Source organism: Coregonus lavaretus (assembly GCF_964263955.1).
Source record: "Coregonus lavaretus genome assembly, chromosome: 21".
Lineage (NCBI taxonomy): Eukaryota > Metazoa > Chordata > Actinopteri > Salmoniformes > Salmonidae > Coregonus > Coregonus lavaretus.
The window spans coordinates 42,913,609-42,930,471 of record NC_140008.1 but is presented as its reverse complement, the minus strand read 5'-3'; the positions used below and the strand labels follow the sequence as shown (position 1 = coordinate 42,930,471).

The window sequence follows — 16,863 nt, the reverse complement described above, 5'->3', positions numbered from 1 at the left end:
TCTGCGACTCCACCCTGAGTGGCAGGTTCTTCGATGACAACCACACCCTTTGACCAACATGGTAGGTGGGAGCAGGAATTCTCCGACGGTTGGCCCCGGTAGTGTAGCTGGCAACGGATCTGAGGAGTGTGGCTCGGGCTTGTGACCAGGTGCGGCGACATCGACGGGCAAAAGCAAGTGCAGATGGGCAAGTAACCTCCTCTTCCTGGCTGGCAAATAGAGGAGGCTGGTATCCATAAACACATTGGAAAGGGGACATACCGATGGCAGAGCAGGTCAGAGAATTGTGTGCGTACTCCACCCATGTCAATTGCTGCGACCAGGAGTGGGGGTTGCGTGAAGTCATGCATCGCAGTGCCTTCTCGAGCTCCTGATTAGCCCGCTCTGACTGCCCATTGGATTGGGGATGGAATCCGGAAGTCAGACTGACTGTGGCTCCCAGCAGGTGACAGAACTCCTTCCAAAAAGCGGAGGAGAATTGTGGACCACGGTCAGAAACTACATCCTTTGGCAGTCCGTGGATCCGGAAGACGTGTTCCAGGACCACCTGGGCGGTCTCCTTGGCGGTTGGGAGCTTGGGGAGGGGAATGAAGTGTGCCATCTTGCTGAAACGGTCAACGATGGTGAGAATGACGGTCATGCCACTTGAAGGGGGCAGCCCCGTGACAAAGTCAAGGGCGATGTGAGACCAGGGACGTCTGGGCACAGGCAGGGGCTGCAGCAATCCGGCTGGGGGCTGGCAGGACGACTTGTGTTGGTTGCAGATGGGGCAGGCTTGGACGAATTCCCGTACATCCTTCCTCAGAGAGGGCCACCAGAACCTCTGGGCGAGCAGGTTGTAAGTGCGGGTGGAGCCAGGGTGACAAGCTAGGCGGGAGTCATGTCCCCACTGAACGACCTGGGACCTCAGGTCTTCGGGGACAAAAAGGCGGTCAGCTGGGCAAGTGCTGGGACCTGGCTGGTTACGGAGAGCCTCCAGCACCTGTTCCTCAACAGCCCAGGTCAGAGCTGCAACGATGCAGGGACTTGGCAGAATCGACACAGGGTCCTTGGAGGGGGTGTCATCCTTCTGGAATTGACGGGAGAGGGCGTCTGGCTTGGTGTTGCGTGATCCAGGCCGGTATGACAGAGTGAAATTAAACCTGGTGAAGAACAGGGCCCAGCGGGACTGCCTGGAGTTCAACCGTTTGGCCGTGCGGATGTACTCCAAGTTCTTATGATCGGTCCAAACGAGAAATGGAATGGTGGACCCCTCCAGCCAGTGACGCCACTCCTCCAAGGCAAGCTTCACAGCCAGCAGCTCACGGTTCCCTATGTCGTAATTGCACTCAGAGGGGGACAACCGACGTGAGAAAAAGGCACAGGGATGGAGCTTCCTATCCTCCGCAGCCCACTGAGAAATCACAGCACCAACTCCCACATCCGAGGCGTCCACCTCCACAATGAATTGCCGGTCCACATCAGGCATCTGGAGGATGGGAGCGGAGGTGAACCTCACCTTGAGGGTACTGAAGGCTTTGTCGGCTGCTGGGGTCCAGGTGAAGGGTTGCTTGGTGCTGGTTAGAGCAGTGAGAGGGGCAGCAACGGTACTGTAGTTCCGGATAAACTTCCTATAGAAGTTAGCAAACCCCAGAAACTGTTGCAGCTTCTTTCTGTTCTCCGGAACAGGCCATGAAGTGACTGCTGATACTTTGGCAGGATCCATTTGGATACTTCCCTCTGCCACTATGTACCCCAGGAAGGCCACTGTCTTGACGTGAAACTCACATTTCTCTGCCTTGGCGTAGAGGGAATTCTCCAGAAGACGATGAAGGACTTGCTGGACATGGCGGGTGTGTTCAGACAGGTTTCTGGAGTAGATTAAGATGTCATCCAGGTAAACGAAGACAAACTTGTTTAACATGTCCCGCAGTACATCATTCACTAGAGCCTGGAACACAGCAGGAGCATTGGTGAGGCCAAAAGGCATAACCAGATACTCGTAGTGGCCTGTTGGTGTATTGAATGCGGTTTTCCATTCATCTCCCTCCCGGATCCGCACTAGGTGGTAAGCGTTTCTGAGATCCAACTTGGTAAAAACAGTGGCTCCCTGGAGCAACTCAAAAGCAGAGGTGAGCAGAGGCAGAGGGTAACGGTTTTTCACTGTGATGTCGTTGAGTCCCCTGTAGTCGATGCAGGGGCGAAGAGATCCGTCCTTCTTCCCCACAAAGAAGAAGCCAGCACCAGCAGGAGATGAAGATGAACGGATTAATCCTGCGGACAGAGAGCCATTGATGTAGTCCTCCATGGACTTTCTTTCAGGAGCAGACAACGAATAAAGACGACCCTTTGGAGGAGCTGTTCCAGGGAGGAGGTCGATGGCACAGTCGTACGGTCGGTGAGGGGGCAGAGATGTGGCTCTTGCTTTGTTAAACACCTCTCTGAGACCATGGTAGCATTCTGGGACATTGGAGAGGTCAGGAGCGGAGTTAGTAGGTACTGGTCGAGGGGGTAGTGCGGCAGCAAGCAGGCAGGTTCGGTGGCAGTCCTCTCCCCACTCCCTGATCACCCCGGTCACCCAGTCGAGCTGAGGGTTGTGCCGGCGGAGCCATGGGTAACCCAGGATGAGGGGTTGGCCTGGAGAGGGGAGCAGGTGAAACTGGATAGTTTCTTGATGGTTTCCGGACAGACCCATCGAGACCGGGGCCGTGACATGAGTGACCGATCCGAGTAAGTGTCCGTCCAGTGCCCGGGCAGGAATAGGAGGTGTCAAACGGAGGTTCTCCAGTCCCAGTTGGCGTGCCAGCTTGATGTCCATTATGTTGGCTTCGGCGCCAGAATCCACCAGAGCAGCCAGGGTGTGAGTTGAGTCAGAGAGGCGGAGGTGAACTTGCAGCAGGGGTTTGCGGTCGGAGGACTGGATGGTCATTGAACTCAACCGGACTCCCCCTATGCCCGGTGAGCTTCGGCCCTTTAAAGGGCAGGTTACCACACGATGTCCCTCACCTCCACAATAGAGGCAGAGGTTTGAGGTGAAGCGGCGCTGGCGCTCTGCAGGAGTGAGGGAGGCTCGCCCAATCTCCATAGGCTCAGACTGATCAAGCTGACCTGGGTGAGTGGCAGTAGATGACAGGAGCCCAGTCGGATCTCTCCGAATGCCGGTAGTAGGTGGACCTTGGCGCCCCCTCTCACGACGACGGGTCTGTATCCTTCTGTCGATCCTGACAGTCAGTGCGATGGCTTCATCAAGAGTGGAAGGCAGTTCATGGGAGACCAACTCGTCCTTGATATAGTCAGCCAAACTATGGAAGAACGCGTCCACCAACGATGGTGTGTTCCAAGAACTTCGTCTAGCCAGGGTTCGGAAGTCGATGGAATGGTCTGCGACTGTACGTCTGCCTTGTCGAATACTGAACAGTTCACGAGACGCCTCTGCGGTGGGTGAATCCAGGTCAAACACCTTCAGCATCTCCTCAGCAAACAGGTCGAAGGTTGCACATGCGGGGGTTTGACGTTCGAACTCTGCTGTTCCCCAGAGTCGAGCTCGGCCCGTCAGGTGAGTGATGGCATACCCAACTTTAGCCCCCTCCGTGGCGAAGGTCCTTGGCTGCAAGGAGAACTGAAGTCGGCAGCTAGTCAGGAATGGCCGGACCTGGGTTGAATCGCCGTTGAACCGCTCGGGGTTTCCAATCTTGGGTTCCGGAGCAGCGGCTGCAATGACCGGGGCAGGTAACTCGGGGGCTGGGCTGGTGGGCAGACTGGCTGGGGTAAGGTTGGTGAGGAGTTGAATGATCATGGCGAGTTGTTGTTGCTGCTGCTGGAACTGCTGCTCATGCTCATCGGTTTCCATGTCGGGGAAAGTGTGCGCTGAGTCCATAATGGTCAGATCGTACTGTCACGGTTCAGACAGACGACCAGAGGACCACAATTGCGTCACACCAGAAAGTTTATTAAACTTAAGGGAAAAGGGAAGTAGGGAGTGAATGAAGGCTCCAGGGGTAACAGGGATCCCGTCCAATGCGCTGGGTCTGTGCCCCCCCCAGTGGCAGCGATGCGTCCTATGAAGCCGGTGGTGGGTGGTCCAGAAGTCCTGGGGGGGGGAGACACAGACACAACAGGGCGGAATGAAACCAGGCAGCAGTACAGTTCAAGGGAAATCCAAAATACGTAGTAGCAAGGCAGAAGGCTGGTCAGAGTTACCGGGATTGAAGAGTAGTCAGGAGTCGTAATGGCAGAAGCAGGTCTGGATCTCCTGAGGCAGAAGAGTATCCAAAAAACAGGCAGGTCCGGGGTCACAAAACCAGGGTGAGCCAGAAGCGCGAGCAAACAGGTTCCGGGTGTGAGCTTTGCAGACGATCTGACACCGGAGAGCTGAAAGACAGGGCCTTAAATACTGGGAGAGGTAGTGGGTAATGCAGCGCAGCTGGCAGAGTAATTAGAGCAGAGCAGAGCAGGGACAGGTGGAGCTAGTTAGGCTGAGTAGAGAGAGTGGTGAGCAGAGTGGAAGAAAATTAAGGTGGTAACCCGGTGGAGTGAGAGGCCCATGACAGAACCCCCCCCCCCAAGGGACGGCCCCAGAAGTCCCAAGAGCAACACCACGCCGGGCGGGAGGAGGGGAGCCGGAGGAGGGCTAGAACTCCTCCGAACGGTCCGAGTGAACGTCCTCATCCTCGGAGGAAGCCGGAGGGCCGTGGTCGGGAGATGGGACAGGTCCCGAGACAGGATCAGGCACAGGACAGGAAGCCGAGCGGGCCGGACGGTTAGGGACCCCTCTGGGGCGGCCCCTACGGATTGCAGGTTGATCAGGATGCCGTTGGTGGAAAGCGGTGATGAGAGTCCTATCCACAATCCGACTAGCTGGCACCCAGGTCCTCTCCTCAGGTCCATAGCCCTCCCAGTCAATGAGGTACTGGAGACCCCTACCCCTCCGTCTGGACCGAAGCAGGCGGCGGACGGTGTAAACCAGACCACCATCGACGAGCCGTGGAGGAGGAGGACCAGGCGCAGCAGGGACCAGCGGACTCTCATGGATGGGCTTAATCTTAGACACATGGAAAGTGGGGTGCACCCTCAGGGAATTAGGCAGTTGGAGCCGGACAGCAGTTGGGCTAATCACTCTTATGATAGGGAATGGGCCAATGAACCGAGGTGCCAGCTTCTGCGACTCCACCCTGAGTGGCAGGTTCTTCGATGACAACCACACCCTTTGACCAACATGGTAGGTGGGAGCAGGAATTCTCCGACGGTTGGCCCCGGTAGTGTAGCTGGCAACGGATCTGAGGAGTGTGGCTCGGGCTTGTGACCAGGTGCGGCGACATCGACGGGCAAAAGCAAGTGCAGATGGGCAAGTAACCTCCTCTTCCTGGCTGGCAAATAGAGGAGGCTGGTATCCATAAACACATTGGAAAGGGGACATACCGATGGCAGAGCAGGTCAGAGAATTGTGTGCGTACTCCACCCATGTCAATTGCTGCGACCAGGAGTGGGGGTTGCGTGAAGTCATGCATCGCAGTGCCTTCTCGAGCTCCTGATTAGCCCGCTCTGACTGCCCATTGGATTGGGGATGGAATCCGGAAGTCAGACTGACTGTGGCTCCCAGCAGGTGACAGAACTCCTTCCAAAAAGCGGAGGAGAATTGTGGACCACGGTCAGAAACTACATCCTTTGGCAGTCCGTGGATCCGGAAGACGTGTTCCAGGACCACCTGGGCGGTCTCCTTGGCGGTTGGGAGCTTGGGGAGGGGAATGAAGTGTGCCATCTTGCTGAAACGGTCAACGATGGTGAGAATGACGGTCATGCCACTTGAAGGGGGCAGCCCCGTGACAAAGTCAAGGGCGATGTGAGACCAGGGACGTCTGGGCACAGGCAGGGGCTGCAGCAATCCGGCTGGGGGCTGGCAGGACGACTTGTGTTGGTTGCAGATGGGGCAGGCTTGGACGAATTCCCGTACATCCTTCCTCAGAGAGGGCCACCAGAACCTCTGGGCGAGCAGGTTGTAAGTGCGGGTGGAGCCAGGGTGACAAGCTAGGCGGGAGTCATGTCCCCACTGAACGACCTGGGACCTCAGGTCTTCGGGGACAAAAAGGCGGTCAGCTGGGCAAGTGCTGGGACCTGGCTGGTTACGGAGAGCCTCCAGCACCTGTTCCTCAACAGCCCAGGTCAGAGCTGCAACGATGCAGGGACTTGGCAGAATCGACACAGGGTCCTTGGAGGGGGTGTCATCCTTCTGGAATTGACGGGAGAGGGCGTCTGGCTTGGTGTTGCGTGATCCAGGCCGGTATGACAGAGTGAAATTAAACCTGGTGAAGAACAGGGCCCAGCGGGACTGCCTGGAGTTCAACCGTTTGGCCGTGCGGATGTACTCCAAGTTCTTATGATCGGTCCAAACGAGAAATGGAATGGTGGACCCCTCCAGCCAGTGACGCCACTCCTCCAAGGCAAGCTTCACAGCCAGCAGCTCACGGTTCCCTATGTCGTAATTGCACTCAGAGGGGGACAACCGACGTGAGAAAAAGGCACAGGGATGGAGCTTCCTATCCTCCGCAGCCCACTGAGAAATCACAGCACCAACTCCCACATCCGAGGCGTCCACCTCCACAATGAATTGCCGGTCCACATCAGGCATCTGGAGGATGGGAGCGGAGGTGAACCTCACCTTGAGGGTACTGAAGGCTTTGTCGGCTGCTGGGGTCCAGGTGAAGGGTTGCTTGGTGCTGGTTAGAGCAGTGAGAGGGGCAGCAACGGTACTGTAGTTCCGGATAAACTTCCTATAGAAGTTAGCAAACCCCAGAAACTGTTGCAGCTTCTTTCTGTTCTCCGGAACAGGCCATGAAGTGACTGCTGATACTTTGGCAGGATCCATTTGGATACTTCCCTCTGCCACTATGTACCCCAGGAAGGCCACTGTCTTGACGTGAAACTCACATTTCTCTGCCTTGGCGTAGAGGGAATTCTCCAGAAGACGATGAAGGACTTGCTGGACATGGCGGGTGTGTTCAGACAGGTTTCTGGAGTAGATTAAGATGTCATCCAGGTAAACGAAGACAAACTTGTTTAACATGTCCCGCAGTACATCATTCACTAGAGCCTGGAACACAGCAGGAGCATTGGTGAGGCCAAAAGGCATAACCAGATACTCGTAGTGGCCTGTTGGTGTATTGAATGCGGTTTTCCATTCATCTCCCTCCCGGATCCGCACTAGGTGGTAAGCGTTTCTGAGATCCAACTTGGTAAAAACAGTGGCTCCCTGGAGCAACTCAAAAGCAGAGGTGAGCAGAGGCAGAGGGTAACGGTTTTTCACTGTGATGTCGTTGAGTCCCCTGTAGTCGATGCAGGGGCGAAGAGATCCGTCCTTCTTCCCCACAAAGAAGAAGCCAGCACCAGCAGGAGATGAAGATGAACGGATTAATCCTGCGGACAGAGAGCCATTGATGTAGTCCTCCATGGACTTTCTTTCAGGAGCAGACAACGAATAAAGACGACCCTTTGGAGGAGCTGTTCCAGGGAGGAGGTCGATGGCACAGTCGTACGGTCGGTGAGGGGGCAGAGATGTGGCTCTTGCTTTGTTAAACACCTCTCTGAGACCATGGTAGCATTCTGGGACATTGGAGAGGTCAGGAGCGGAGTTAGTAGGTACTGGCCGAGGGGGTAGTGCGGCAGCAAGCAGGCAGGTTCGGTGGCAGTCCTCTCCCCACTCCCTGATCACCCCGGTCACCCAGTCGAGCTGAGGGTTGTGCCGGCGGAGCCATGGGTAACCCAGGATGAGGGGTTGGCCTGGAGAGGGGAGCAGGTGAAACTGGATAGTTTCTTGATGGTTTCCGGACAGACCCATCGAGACCGGGGCCGTGACATGAGTGACCGATCCGAGTAAGTGTCCGTCCAGTGCCCGGGCAGGAATAGGAGGTGTCAAACGGAGGTTCTCCAGTCCCAGTTGGCGTGCCAGCTTGATGTCCATTATGTTGGCTTCGGCGCCAGAATCCACCAGAGCAGCCAGGGTGTGAGTTGAGTCAGAGAGGCGGAGGTGAACTTGCAGCAGGGGTTTGCGGTCGGAGGACTGGATGGTCATTGAACTCAACCGGACTCCCCCTATGCCCGGTGAGCTTCGGCCCTTTAAAGGGCAGGTTACCACACGATGTCCCTCACCTCCACAATAGAGGCAGAGGTTTGAGGTGAAGCGGCGCTGGCGCTCTGCAGGAGTGAGGGAGGCTCGCCCAATCTCCATAGGCTCAGACTGATCAAGCTGACCTGGGTGAGTGGCAGTAGATGACAGGAGCCCAGTCGGATCTCTCCGAATGCCGGTAGTAGGTGGACCTTGGCGCCCCCTCTCACGACGACGGGTCTGTATCCTTCTGTCGATCCTGACAGTCAGTGCGATGGCTTCATCAAGAGTGGAAGGCAGTTCATGGGAGACCAACTCGTCCTTGATATAGTCAGCCAAACTATGGAAGAACGCGTCCACCAACGATGGTGTGTTCCAAGAACTTCGTCTAGCCAGGGTTCGGAAGTCGATGGAATGGTCTGCGACTGTACGTCTGCCTTGTCGAATACTGAACAGTTCACGAGACGCCTCTGCGGTGGGTGAATCCAGGTCAAACACCTTCAGCATCTCCTCAGCAAACAGGTCGAAGGTTGCACATGCGGGGGTTTGACGTTCGAACTCTGCTGTTCCCCAGAGTCGAGCTCGGCCCGTCAGGTGAGTGATGGCATACCCAACTTTAGCCCCCTCCGTGGCGAAGGTCCTTGGCTGCAAGGAGAACTGAAGTCGGCAGCTAGTCAGGAATGGCCGGACCTGGGTTGAATCGCCGTTGAACCGCTCGGGGTTTCCAATCTTGGGTTCCGGAGCAGCGGCTGCAATGACCGGGGCAGGTAACTCGGGGGCTGGGCTGGTGGGCAGACTGGCTGGGGTAAGGTTGGTGAGGAGTTGAATGATCATGGCGAGTTGTTGTTGCTGCTGCTGGAACTGCTGCTCATGCTCATCGGTTTCCATGTCGGGGAAAGTGTGCGCTGAGTCCATAATGGTCAGATCGTACTGTCACGGTTCAGACAGACGACCAGAGGACCACAATTGCGTCACACCAGAAAGTTTATTAAACTTAAGGGAAAAGGGAAGTAGGGAGTGAATGAAGGCTCCAGGGGTAACAGGGATCCCGTCCAATGCGCTGGGTCTGTGCCCCCCCCAGTGGCAGCGATGCGTCCTATGAAGCCGGTGGTGGGTGGTCCAGAAGTCCTGGGGGGGGGAGACACAGACACAACAGGGCGGAATGAAACCAGGCAGCAGTACAGTTCAAGGGAAATCCAAAATACGTAGTAGCAAGGCAGAAGGCTGGTCAGAGTTACCGGGATTGAAGAGTAGTCAGGAGTCGTAATGGCAGAAGCAGGTCTGGATCTCCTGAGGCAGAAGAGTATCCAAAAAACAGGCAGGTCCGGGGTCACAAAACCAGGGTGAGCCAGAAGCGCGAGCAAACAGGTTCCGGGTGTGAGCTTTGCAGACGATCTGACACCGGAGAGCTGAAAGACAGGGCCTTAAATACTGGGAGAGGTAGTGGGTAATGCAGCGCAGCTGGCAGAGTAATTAGAGCAGAGCAGAGCAGGGACAGGTGGAGCTAGTTAGGCTGAGTAGAGAGAGTGGTGAGCAGAGTGGAAGAAAATTAAGGTGGTAACCCGGTGGAGTGAGAGGCCCATGACATGCTCTGAATTTATGAATGGACAATCTGACAATGCTCTGAATTTACCAACCCCCAGAGCGCACTCTGAGCGCACTCTGGCACTCCAGAGTGAATTTACGAATACACCCTTTATTAGGAGGAGAGATTGCTGGTATTCATAGGATTCTAGTTTTTATTTCTAAGTAATGACACACAAAACCAATGTGAATAACACTTTCGATGTTAAATCATTTGCAAAATAGGCAAAGCTAAAAAATATTTCTCATTACTTCGCCATTGTTAAAACAACAAAAACAAAATGATCGTCTGTTTTTTTTGTGTCTGGTTTAGAAGGAACCACATCAGACGTATGTACATAATGGCAGGAGTGTACATTAAAACAGTACAGTCGTGGTCAAAAGTTTTGAGAATGACAAGTATTGGTCATCACAAAGTTTGCTGCTTCAGTGTTTTTAGATATTTTTGTCAGATGTTACTATGGTATACTGAAGTATAATTACAAGCATTCCATAAGTGTCAAAGGCTTTTATTGACAATTACATTAAGTTTATGCAAAGAGTCAATATTTGCAGTGTTGACCCTTCTTTTTCAAGACCTCTGCAATCCGCCCTGGCATGCTGTCAATTAACTTCTGGGCCACATCCTGACTGATGGCAGCCCATTCTTGCATAATCAATGCTTTTGTCAGCATTTGTGGGTTTTTGTTTGTCTACCCGCCTCTTGAGGATTGACCACAAGTTCTCAATGGGATTAAGGTCTGGGTAGTTTCCTGGCCATGGATCCAAAATGTCCATGTTTTGTTCCCCGAGCCACTTAGTTATCACTTTTGCCTTATGACAAGGTGCTCCATCATGCTGGAAAAGGCATTGGTCATCACCAAACTGTTCTTGGATGGTTGGGAGAAGTTGCTCTCGGAGGATGTGTTGGTACCATTCTTTATTCATGGCTGTGTTCTTAGACAAAATTGTGAGTGAGCCCACTCCCTTGGCTGAGAAGCAACCCCACACATGAATGGTCTCAGGATGCTTTACTGTTGGCATGACACAGGACTGATGGTAGCGCTCACCTTGTCTTCTCCGGACAAGCTTTTTTCCGGATGCCCCAAACAATCGGAAAGGGGATTCAACAGAGAAAATGACTTTACCCCAGTCCTCAGCAGTCCAATCCCTGTACCTTTTGCAGAATATTAGTCTGTCCCTGATGTTTTTCCTGGAGAGAAGTGGTTTCCTCGCTGCCCTTCTTGACACCAGGCCATCCTCCAAAAGTCTTCACCTCACTGTGCGTGCAGATGCACTCACACCTGCCTGCTGCCATTCCTGAGCAAGCTCTGCACTGGTGGTGCGCTGATCCCGCAGCTGAATCAACTTTAGGAGACGGTCCTGCCGCTTGCTGTACTTTCTTGGGCGCCCTGAAGCCTTCTTCACAACAATTGAACCTCGCTCCTTGAAGTTCTTGATGATCTGATAAATGGTTGATTTAGTTGCAATCTTACTAGCAGCAATATCCTTGCCTGTGAAACAATGATTTCAAGCACCACCCTTCTTTTAAAGCTTCCAGTCTGTTATTCTAACTCAATCAGCATGACAGAGTGATCTCCAGCCTTGTCCTCGTCAACACTCTCACCTGTGTTAACGAGAGAATCACTGACATGATGTCAGCTGGTCCTTTTGTGGCAGGGCTGAAATGCAGTGGAAATGTTTTTTTTGGGATTAAGTTCATTTTCATGGCAAAGAGGGACTTTGCAATTAATTGCAATTAATCTGATCACTCTTCATAACATTCTGGACTGGAGTATATGCAAATTGCCATCATAAAAACTGAGGCAGCAGACTTTGTGAACATTAATATTTTGTGTCATTCTCAAAACCTTTGACCACGACTGTACATAGCAGGAAGAAGGGGTCTGGTGTCAAGTGCAGAAGCTCAATTTATTTTTTATGCATGTGTTAAATACAAAATAAGATGTTTTAGGGAGAAGCTTTTCAATAAAAAGGGACTAAAATAAAGATTTCTATTAATGTTGTCCAACACTATTAAAATGAACTTTATCAAGAACTGAACAATCATATAAAGTGCTCGATAGGGAGAATTATACGTGTAAAATAATTAATAATAATAATGTGGTTGGCAGCTGGCACTTCGCAGGTTAGATCGTTTACCTATTTCAACCATGGGAAGGCAGCAGTTACCAACACATTCGTACTTTTAGCATAGGGTCTCACGCAAAGCGCTGCATGTTTGTATTCAATTTGTACCGTGTCTACATATGAAAAGCTGATGACAGATCAGATCTGAATTACTTTAGTATGTATTGTAACGACCCTGGGTTTATTAGCGCGGTATCGACTCTGCCACCGGAGCATGCTTTTGGGGTACAGTCGATGGCGCGCTGGACTTCGGGTTGAGGGTTCGAGACTTGCTCTCTGCCTGTTTCATTACAGTATTATAAACAACTCGAAGACATATGCTGAACCTAGCCCAGTGGTCTGTGATACTATGAGCGGGAGGTACTGCGGTTGAAATGTGAGGGGAGATCCAGCAGGAAGCGAATCGTGACTGCAAGTTCTGCACACAGATCACTAACCACCGGCGAGGATGGATTTAAAAGAATAGGGAGGCCAACGGATCGAGACATTAATCACCTGTCAATTATTTTTTTGACAATGACAACGTCAGAACGTGCATTTTGAAGGTAGCTAGCAACGATGCTCGCATAGCTTGCTATCTGTCTGGGGACTGACAGCGAAGTCACAGGGCTGCGGAGAGCTCGGAAAAATGAATATAGTTCTTGGTGTACTTTCCCTGTCATTTTTCGACCTCGCCTTTCATTTTTGCTCGCTAGATACCCTTACTAGCTACATTATCTCTCAGTAGCAAGTGATCTAGCTGTTGCATAAGGACGGTGTGGCGCATAAAATACTGTAGCCAGGAAAAGACAACCACGTTAGCTAGAGAGTGGCTTGTAACTACAGCAACCAATTGACTGACAGCCTGTCAACAGCTTTGACGTTAGTGCAGATGTTTGTGCCAGTAAGGTAATTTGAACGGGGATGGATTTTTACGGTCAGATTTGAACACAATGTCAGCAGCTATGAAATTCAAGTTTTCAAAGGAAATGCGAGGAAGACTCCAATAAAGTTAGCTAGCCTAGCGTAAGTTCGCTAGCTAGAAGCATATCTAACGTTAGCTAGCTACAGTAACTGTGAAACACATTTCATTTGTTTTTTTCCCACGTGAGAATATGAAGAGAACCGAAAATAAAAACAAAAGAAAACTCATTCCGGACCAACAAGGACAAAGCGGGACAGCGGAGAAAGATGTGAGTTGTCATAGGTACAGTAGCGAAAGACAACCAGGGTTGGGTCCCACGAATGTAACCTAACTAGCTACCTGTATAAATGTAGAAAACAAGAATCTTCTTTATACTTTGATCAAATATTCATCTGTGCTTGTACTGGGTATGGCAGTCAGTGGTTATTGAATGTACTACCTGTTTCATGTACATTTTAGTCATTTAGCAGACGCTCTTATTCAGAGCGACTTTCAGTCAGTGCAGCGTTTCCCAAACTCGATGTACGTTTTGGTGTTTGCCTTTACACTATACAGCTGATTCAAATGATCAAAGTTTAATAATTAGTTGATTATTTGAATCAGCTGTGTAGTGCTGGGGCAAAAACCAAAACGTGCACCCCATGGGGTACCGAGGACCGAGTTGGGAAACCCGAGTTAGTGCATTCATCCTAAAATAGTTAGCTAGGTGGGACAATCACATATCACAGTCATAGTGGCGAAGTACATTTTTCCTCAATAAAGTAGCTACCAGCAAAGTCAGAGCTAGTAAAGGGGGAAGTAAAGTCCAAGTGTTTCCAAGTGCATTATTTAAGATACTATTTGAAGAGGTACAAGGAGGTTACAAGTCAAACTGATTGACATGTCATTTCCTGATTTGGTTTCTCCATTTCTACTCATACATTGGTTCCCTATTGGTTCTTGCATGAATCAATCTTGAAGGAGTTCCCACATATACTAAGCACTTGTTGGCTGCTTTTCCTTCACTCTGCGGTCCAACTCATCCCAAACCATCTCAATTGGATAGAGGTCTGGTGATTGTGGAGGCCAGGTCATCTGATGCAGCACTCCATCACTCTCCTTCTTGGTCAAATAGCCCATATACAGCCTGGAGGTGTGTTGGGCCATTGTCCTGTTGAAAAACAAATGATAGGCCCACTAAGCGCAAACCAGATGGGATGGCGTATCACTGCAGAATGCTGTGGGAGCCATGCTGGTTAAGTGTGCCTTGAATTCTAAACAAATCACTGAAAGTGTCACCAGCAAGCACCACCACACCATCACACCACCTCCCCCATGCTTCACGGTGGGAACCACACATGCGGAGATCATCCGTTCACCTACTCTGCGTCTCACAAAGACACAGCGGTTGGAACCAAAAATCTCAAATTTGGACTCATCAGACCAAAGGACAGATTTTCATCGGTCTAATGTCCTTTGCTCGTGTTTCTTGGCCCAAGGAAGTCTCTTCTTATTATTGGTGTCCTTTAGTAGTGGTTTCTTTGCAGCAATTCGACCATGAAGGCCTGATTCACGCAGTCTTCTCTGAACAGTTGATGTTGAGATGTGTCTGTTACTTGAACTCTGTGAAGCATTTATTTGGGCTGCAATTTCCTGTGTCAGTCCTCATGAGAGCCAGTTTCATCATAGCGCTTGATGGTTTTTGTGACTGCACTTGAAGAAACGTTCAGTTCTTGAAATTTTCCCGATTAACTGACCTTCATGTCTTAAAGTAATGATGGACTGTCTTTCTCTTTGCTTATTTTAGCTGTTCTTGCCATAATATGGACTTGGTCTTTTACCAAATAGGGCTATCTTGTGTATACCACCCCTACCTTGTCACAACACAACTGATTGGCTCAAACGCATTAAGAAGGAAATTAACATTTAAGAAGGCACACCTGTTAATTGAAATGCATTCCAGGTGACTACCTCATGAAGCTGGTTGAGAGAATGACAAGAGTATGCAAAGCTGTCATCAAGGCTACTTTGAAGAATAATTGTTTATAATATGTGTTATTTCATAGTTTTAATGTCTTCACTATTATTACTGGCTCCTGAGTGGTGCAGTGGTCTAAGGCGCCGCATCGCAGTGCTAACTGTGCCACTAGAGATCCTGGTTTGAATCCAGGCTCTGTCGCAGCCGGCCGCGACCGGGAGACTCATGGGCGGCGCACAATTGGCCCAGCGTCGTCCAGGGTAGGGGAGGGAATGGCCGGGAGGGATGTAGCTCAGTTGATAGAGCATGGCCTTTGCAACGCCAGGGTTGTGGGTTCGATTCCCACGGGGGGCCAGTATTTAAAAAAAATAATGTATTCACTAACTGTAAGTCGCTCTGGATAAGAGCGTCTGCTAAATGACTAAAATGTAAATGTAAAATTATTCTACAATGTAGAAAATAGTACAAATAAAGAAAAACCCTGGAATGAGTAGTTGTGTCCAAACTTTTGACTGGTACTGTGTATATACAGTGAGGGAGAAAAGTATTTGATCCCCTGCTGATTTTGTACATTTGCCCACTGACAAAGACATGATCAGTCTATAATTTTAATGGTAGGTTTATTTGAACAGTGAGAGACAGAATAACAACAAAAAAATCCAGAAAAACGCATGTCAAAAATGTTATAAATTGATTTGCATTTTAATGAGGGAAATAAGTATTTGACCCCTCTGTTGTCCTGTCACCTTAGCAGAAAAACACCACCAAAGCATAATGTTTCCACCTCCATGTTTGACGGTGGGGATGGTGTTCTTGGGGTCATAGGCAGCATTCCTCCTCCTCCAAACACGTTGAGTTGATGCCAAAGAGCTCGATTTTGGTCTCATCTGACCACAACACTTTCAACCAGTTCTCCTCTGAACCATTCAGATGTTCATTGGCAAACTTCAGACGGGCCTGTATATGTGCTTTCTTGAGCAGGGGGACCTTGCGGGCGCTGCAGGATTTCAGTCCTTCACGGCGTAGTGTGTTACCAATTGTTTTCTTGGTGACTATGGTCCCAGCTGCCTTGAGATCATTGACAAGATCCTCCCGTGTAGTTCTGGGCTGATTCCTCACCGTTCTCATGATCATTGCAACTCCACGAGGTGAGATCTTACATGGAGCCCCAGGCCGAGGGAGATTGACAGTTCTTTTGTGTTTCTTCCATTTGCGAATAATCGCACCAACTGTTGTTACCTTCTCACCAAGCTGCTTGGCGATGGTCTTGTAGCCCATTCCAGCCTTGTGTAGGTCTACGATCTTGTCCCTGACATCCATGGAGAGCTCTTTGGTCTTGGCCATGGTGGAGAGTTTGGAATCTGATTGATTGATTGCTTCTGTGGACAGGTGTCTTTTATACAGGTAACAAGCTGAGATTAGGAGCCCTCCCTTTAAGAGTGTGCTCCTAATCTCAGCTCATTACCTGTATAAAAGACACCTGGGAGCCAGAAATCTTTCTGATTGAGAGTGGGTCAAATACTTATTTCCCTCATTAAAATGCAAATCAATTTATAACCTTTTTGACATGCGTTTTTCTGGATTTTGTTGTTGTTATTCTGTCTCTCACTGTTCAAATATAGACTGATAATTTCTTTGTCAGTGGGCAAACGTACAAAATAAGCAGCGGATCAAACACTTTTTTCCCTCACTGTATATATATGGGGGAAAAAACTAGTTTTAAAATTCCAACCAATCGATTGGTCAAAAGAACGAGACGACTCTCGGTCGACTAACATTTTTTTTTAGGCGGGGACAGCCCTAGTTCTTACCTCTCCTATGCCTGCCTGCCTGGTCTGGATACAGCTACACTTCCACTTCCACACACACTTCTGTATTCCCTGTCTTTCCCTCACTGCTCTGATACAGTGTGTTCCTGGCCTGTGTGCCGATCCTGGCACGCTTGTTTGTTTTGGACTTTGGTGAGGTTTTCTTTCCGGCTGTTTGGGCACTCAGTGTTTTGTCTGTGTAACTGAAGCACATTGTTCACTCTGGCCTCCACCTGCTAGAGCAGTGGGCTTCCTATTAGTTCAGACGGAACTGAAACTGGACAGGAGCACAGGCAAGGGCATTCCCATCCCCAAGGCTGGTGTTTTGGGAACCTCGTATTCTTCCTGGAAAGTCCTCCTGAGTGCCAAAGCCATAGAACAGGGATACTGGGTTTTGGGTCAT

At 50.6% G+C, this 16,863-nt stretch overlaps 1 protein-coding gene across 1 annotated transcript in view; it reads left to right on the top strand.

Moving 5' to 3' along the window:
• The first annotated feature begins 12,153 nt into the window (after positions 1–12,153).
• Positions 12,154–16,863, top strand: part of LOC311148628 (microtubule-associated serine/threonine-protein kinase 2-like) — a 90,375-nt gene continuing 85,665 nt past the window's right edge. Inside the window, exon 1 of the mRNA XM_084185616.1 lies at positions 12,154–12,963. Coding sequence (XP_084041742.1) covers positions 12,886–12,963 — 78 coding nt within the window. The 5' untranslated portion in view covers positions 12,154–12,885. The remainder of the gene's footprint in view (positions 12,964–16,863) is intronic.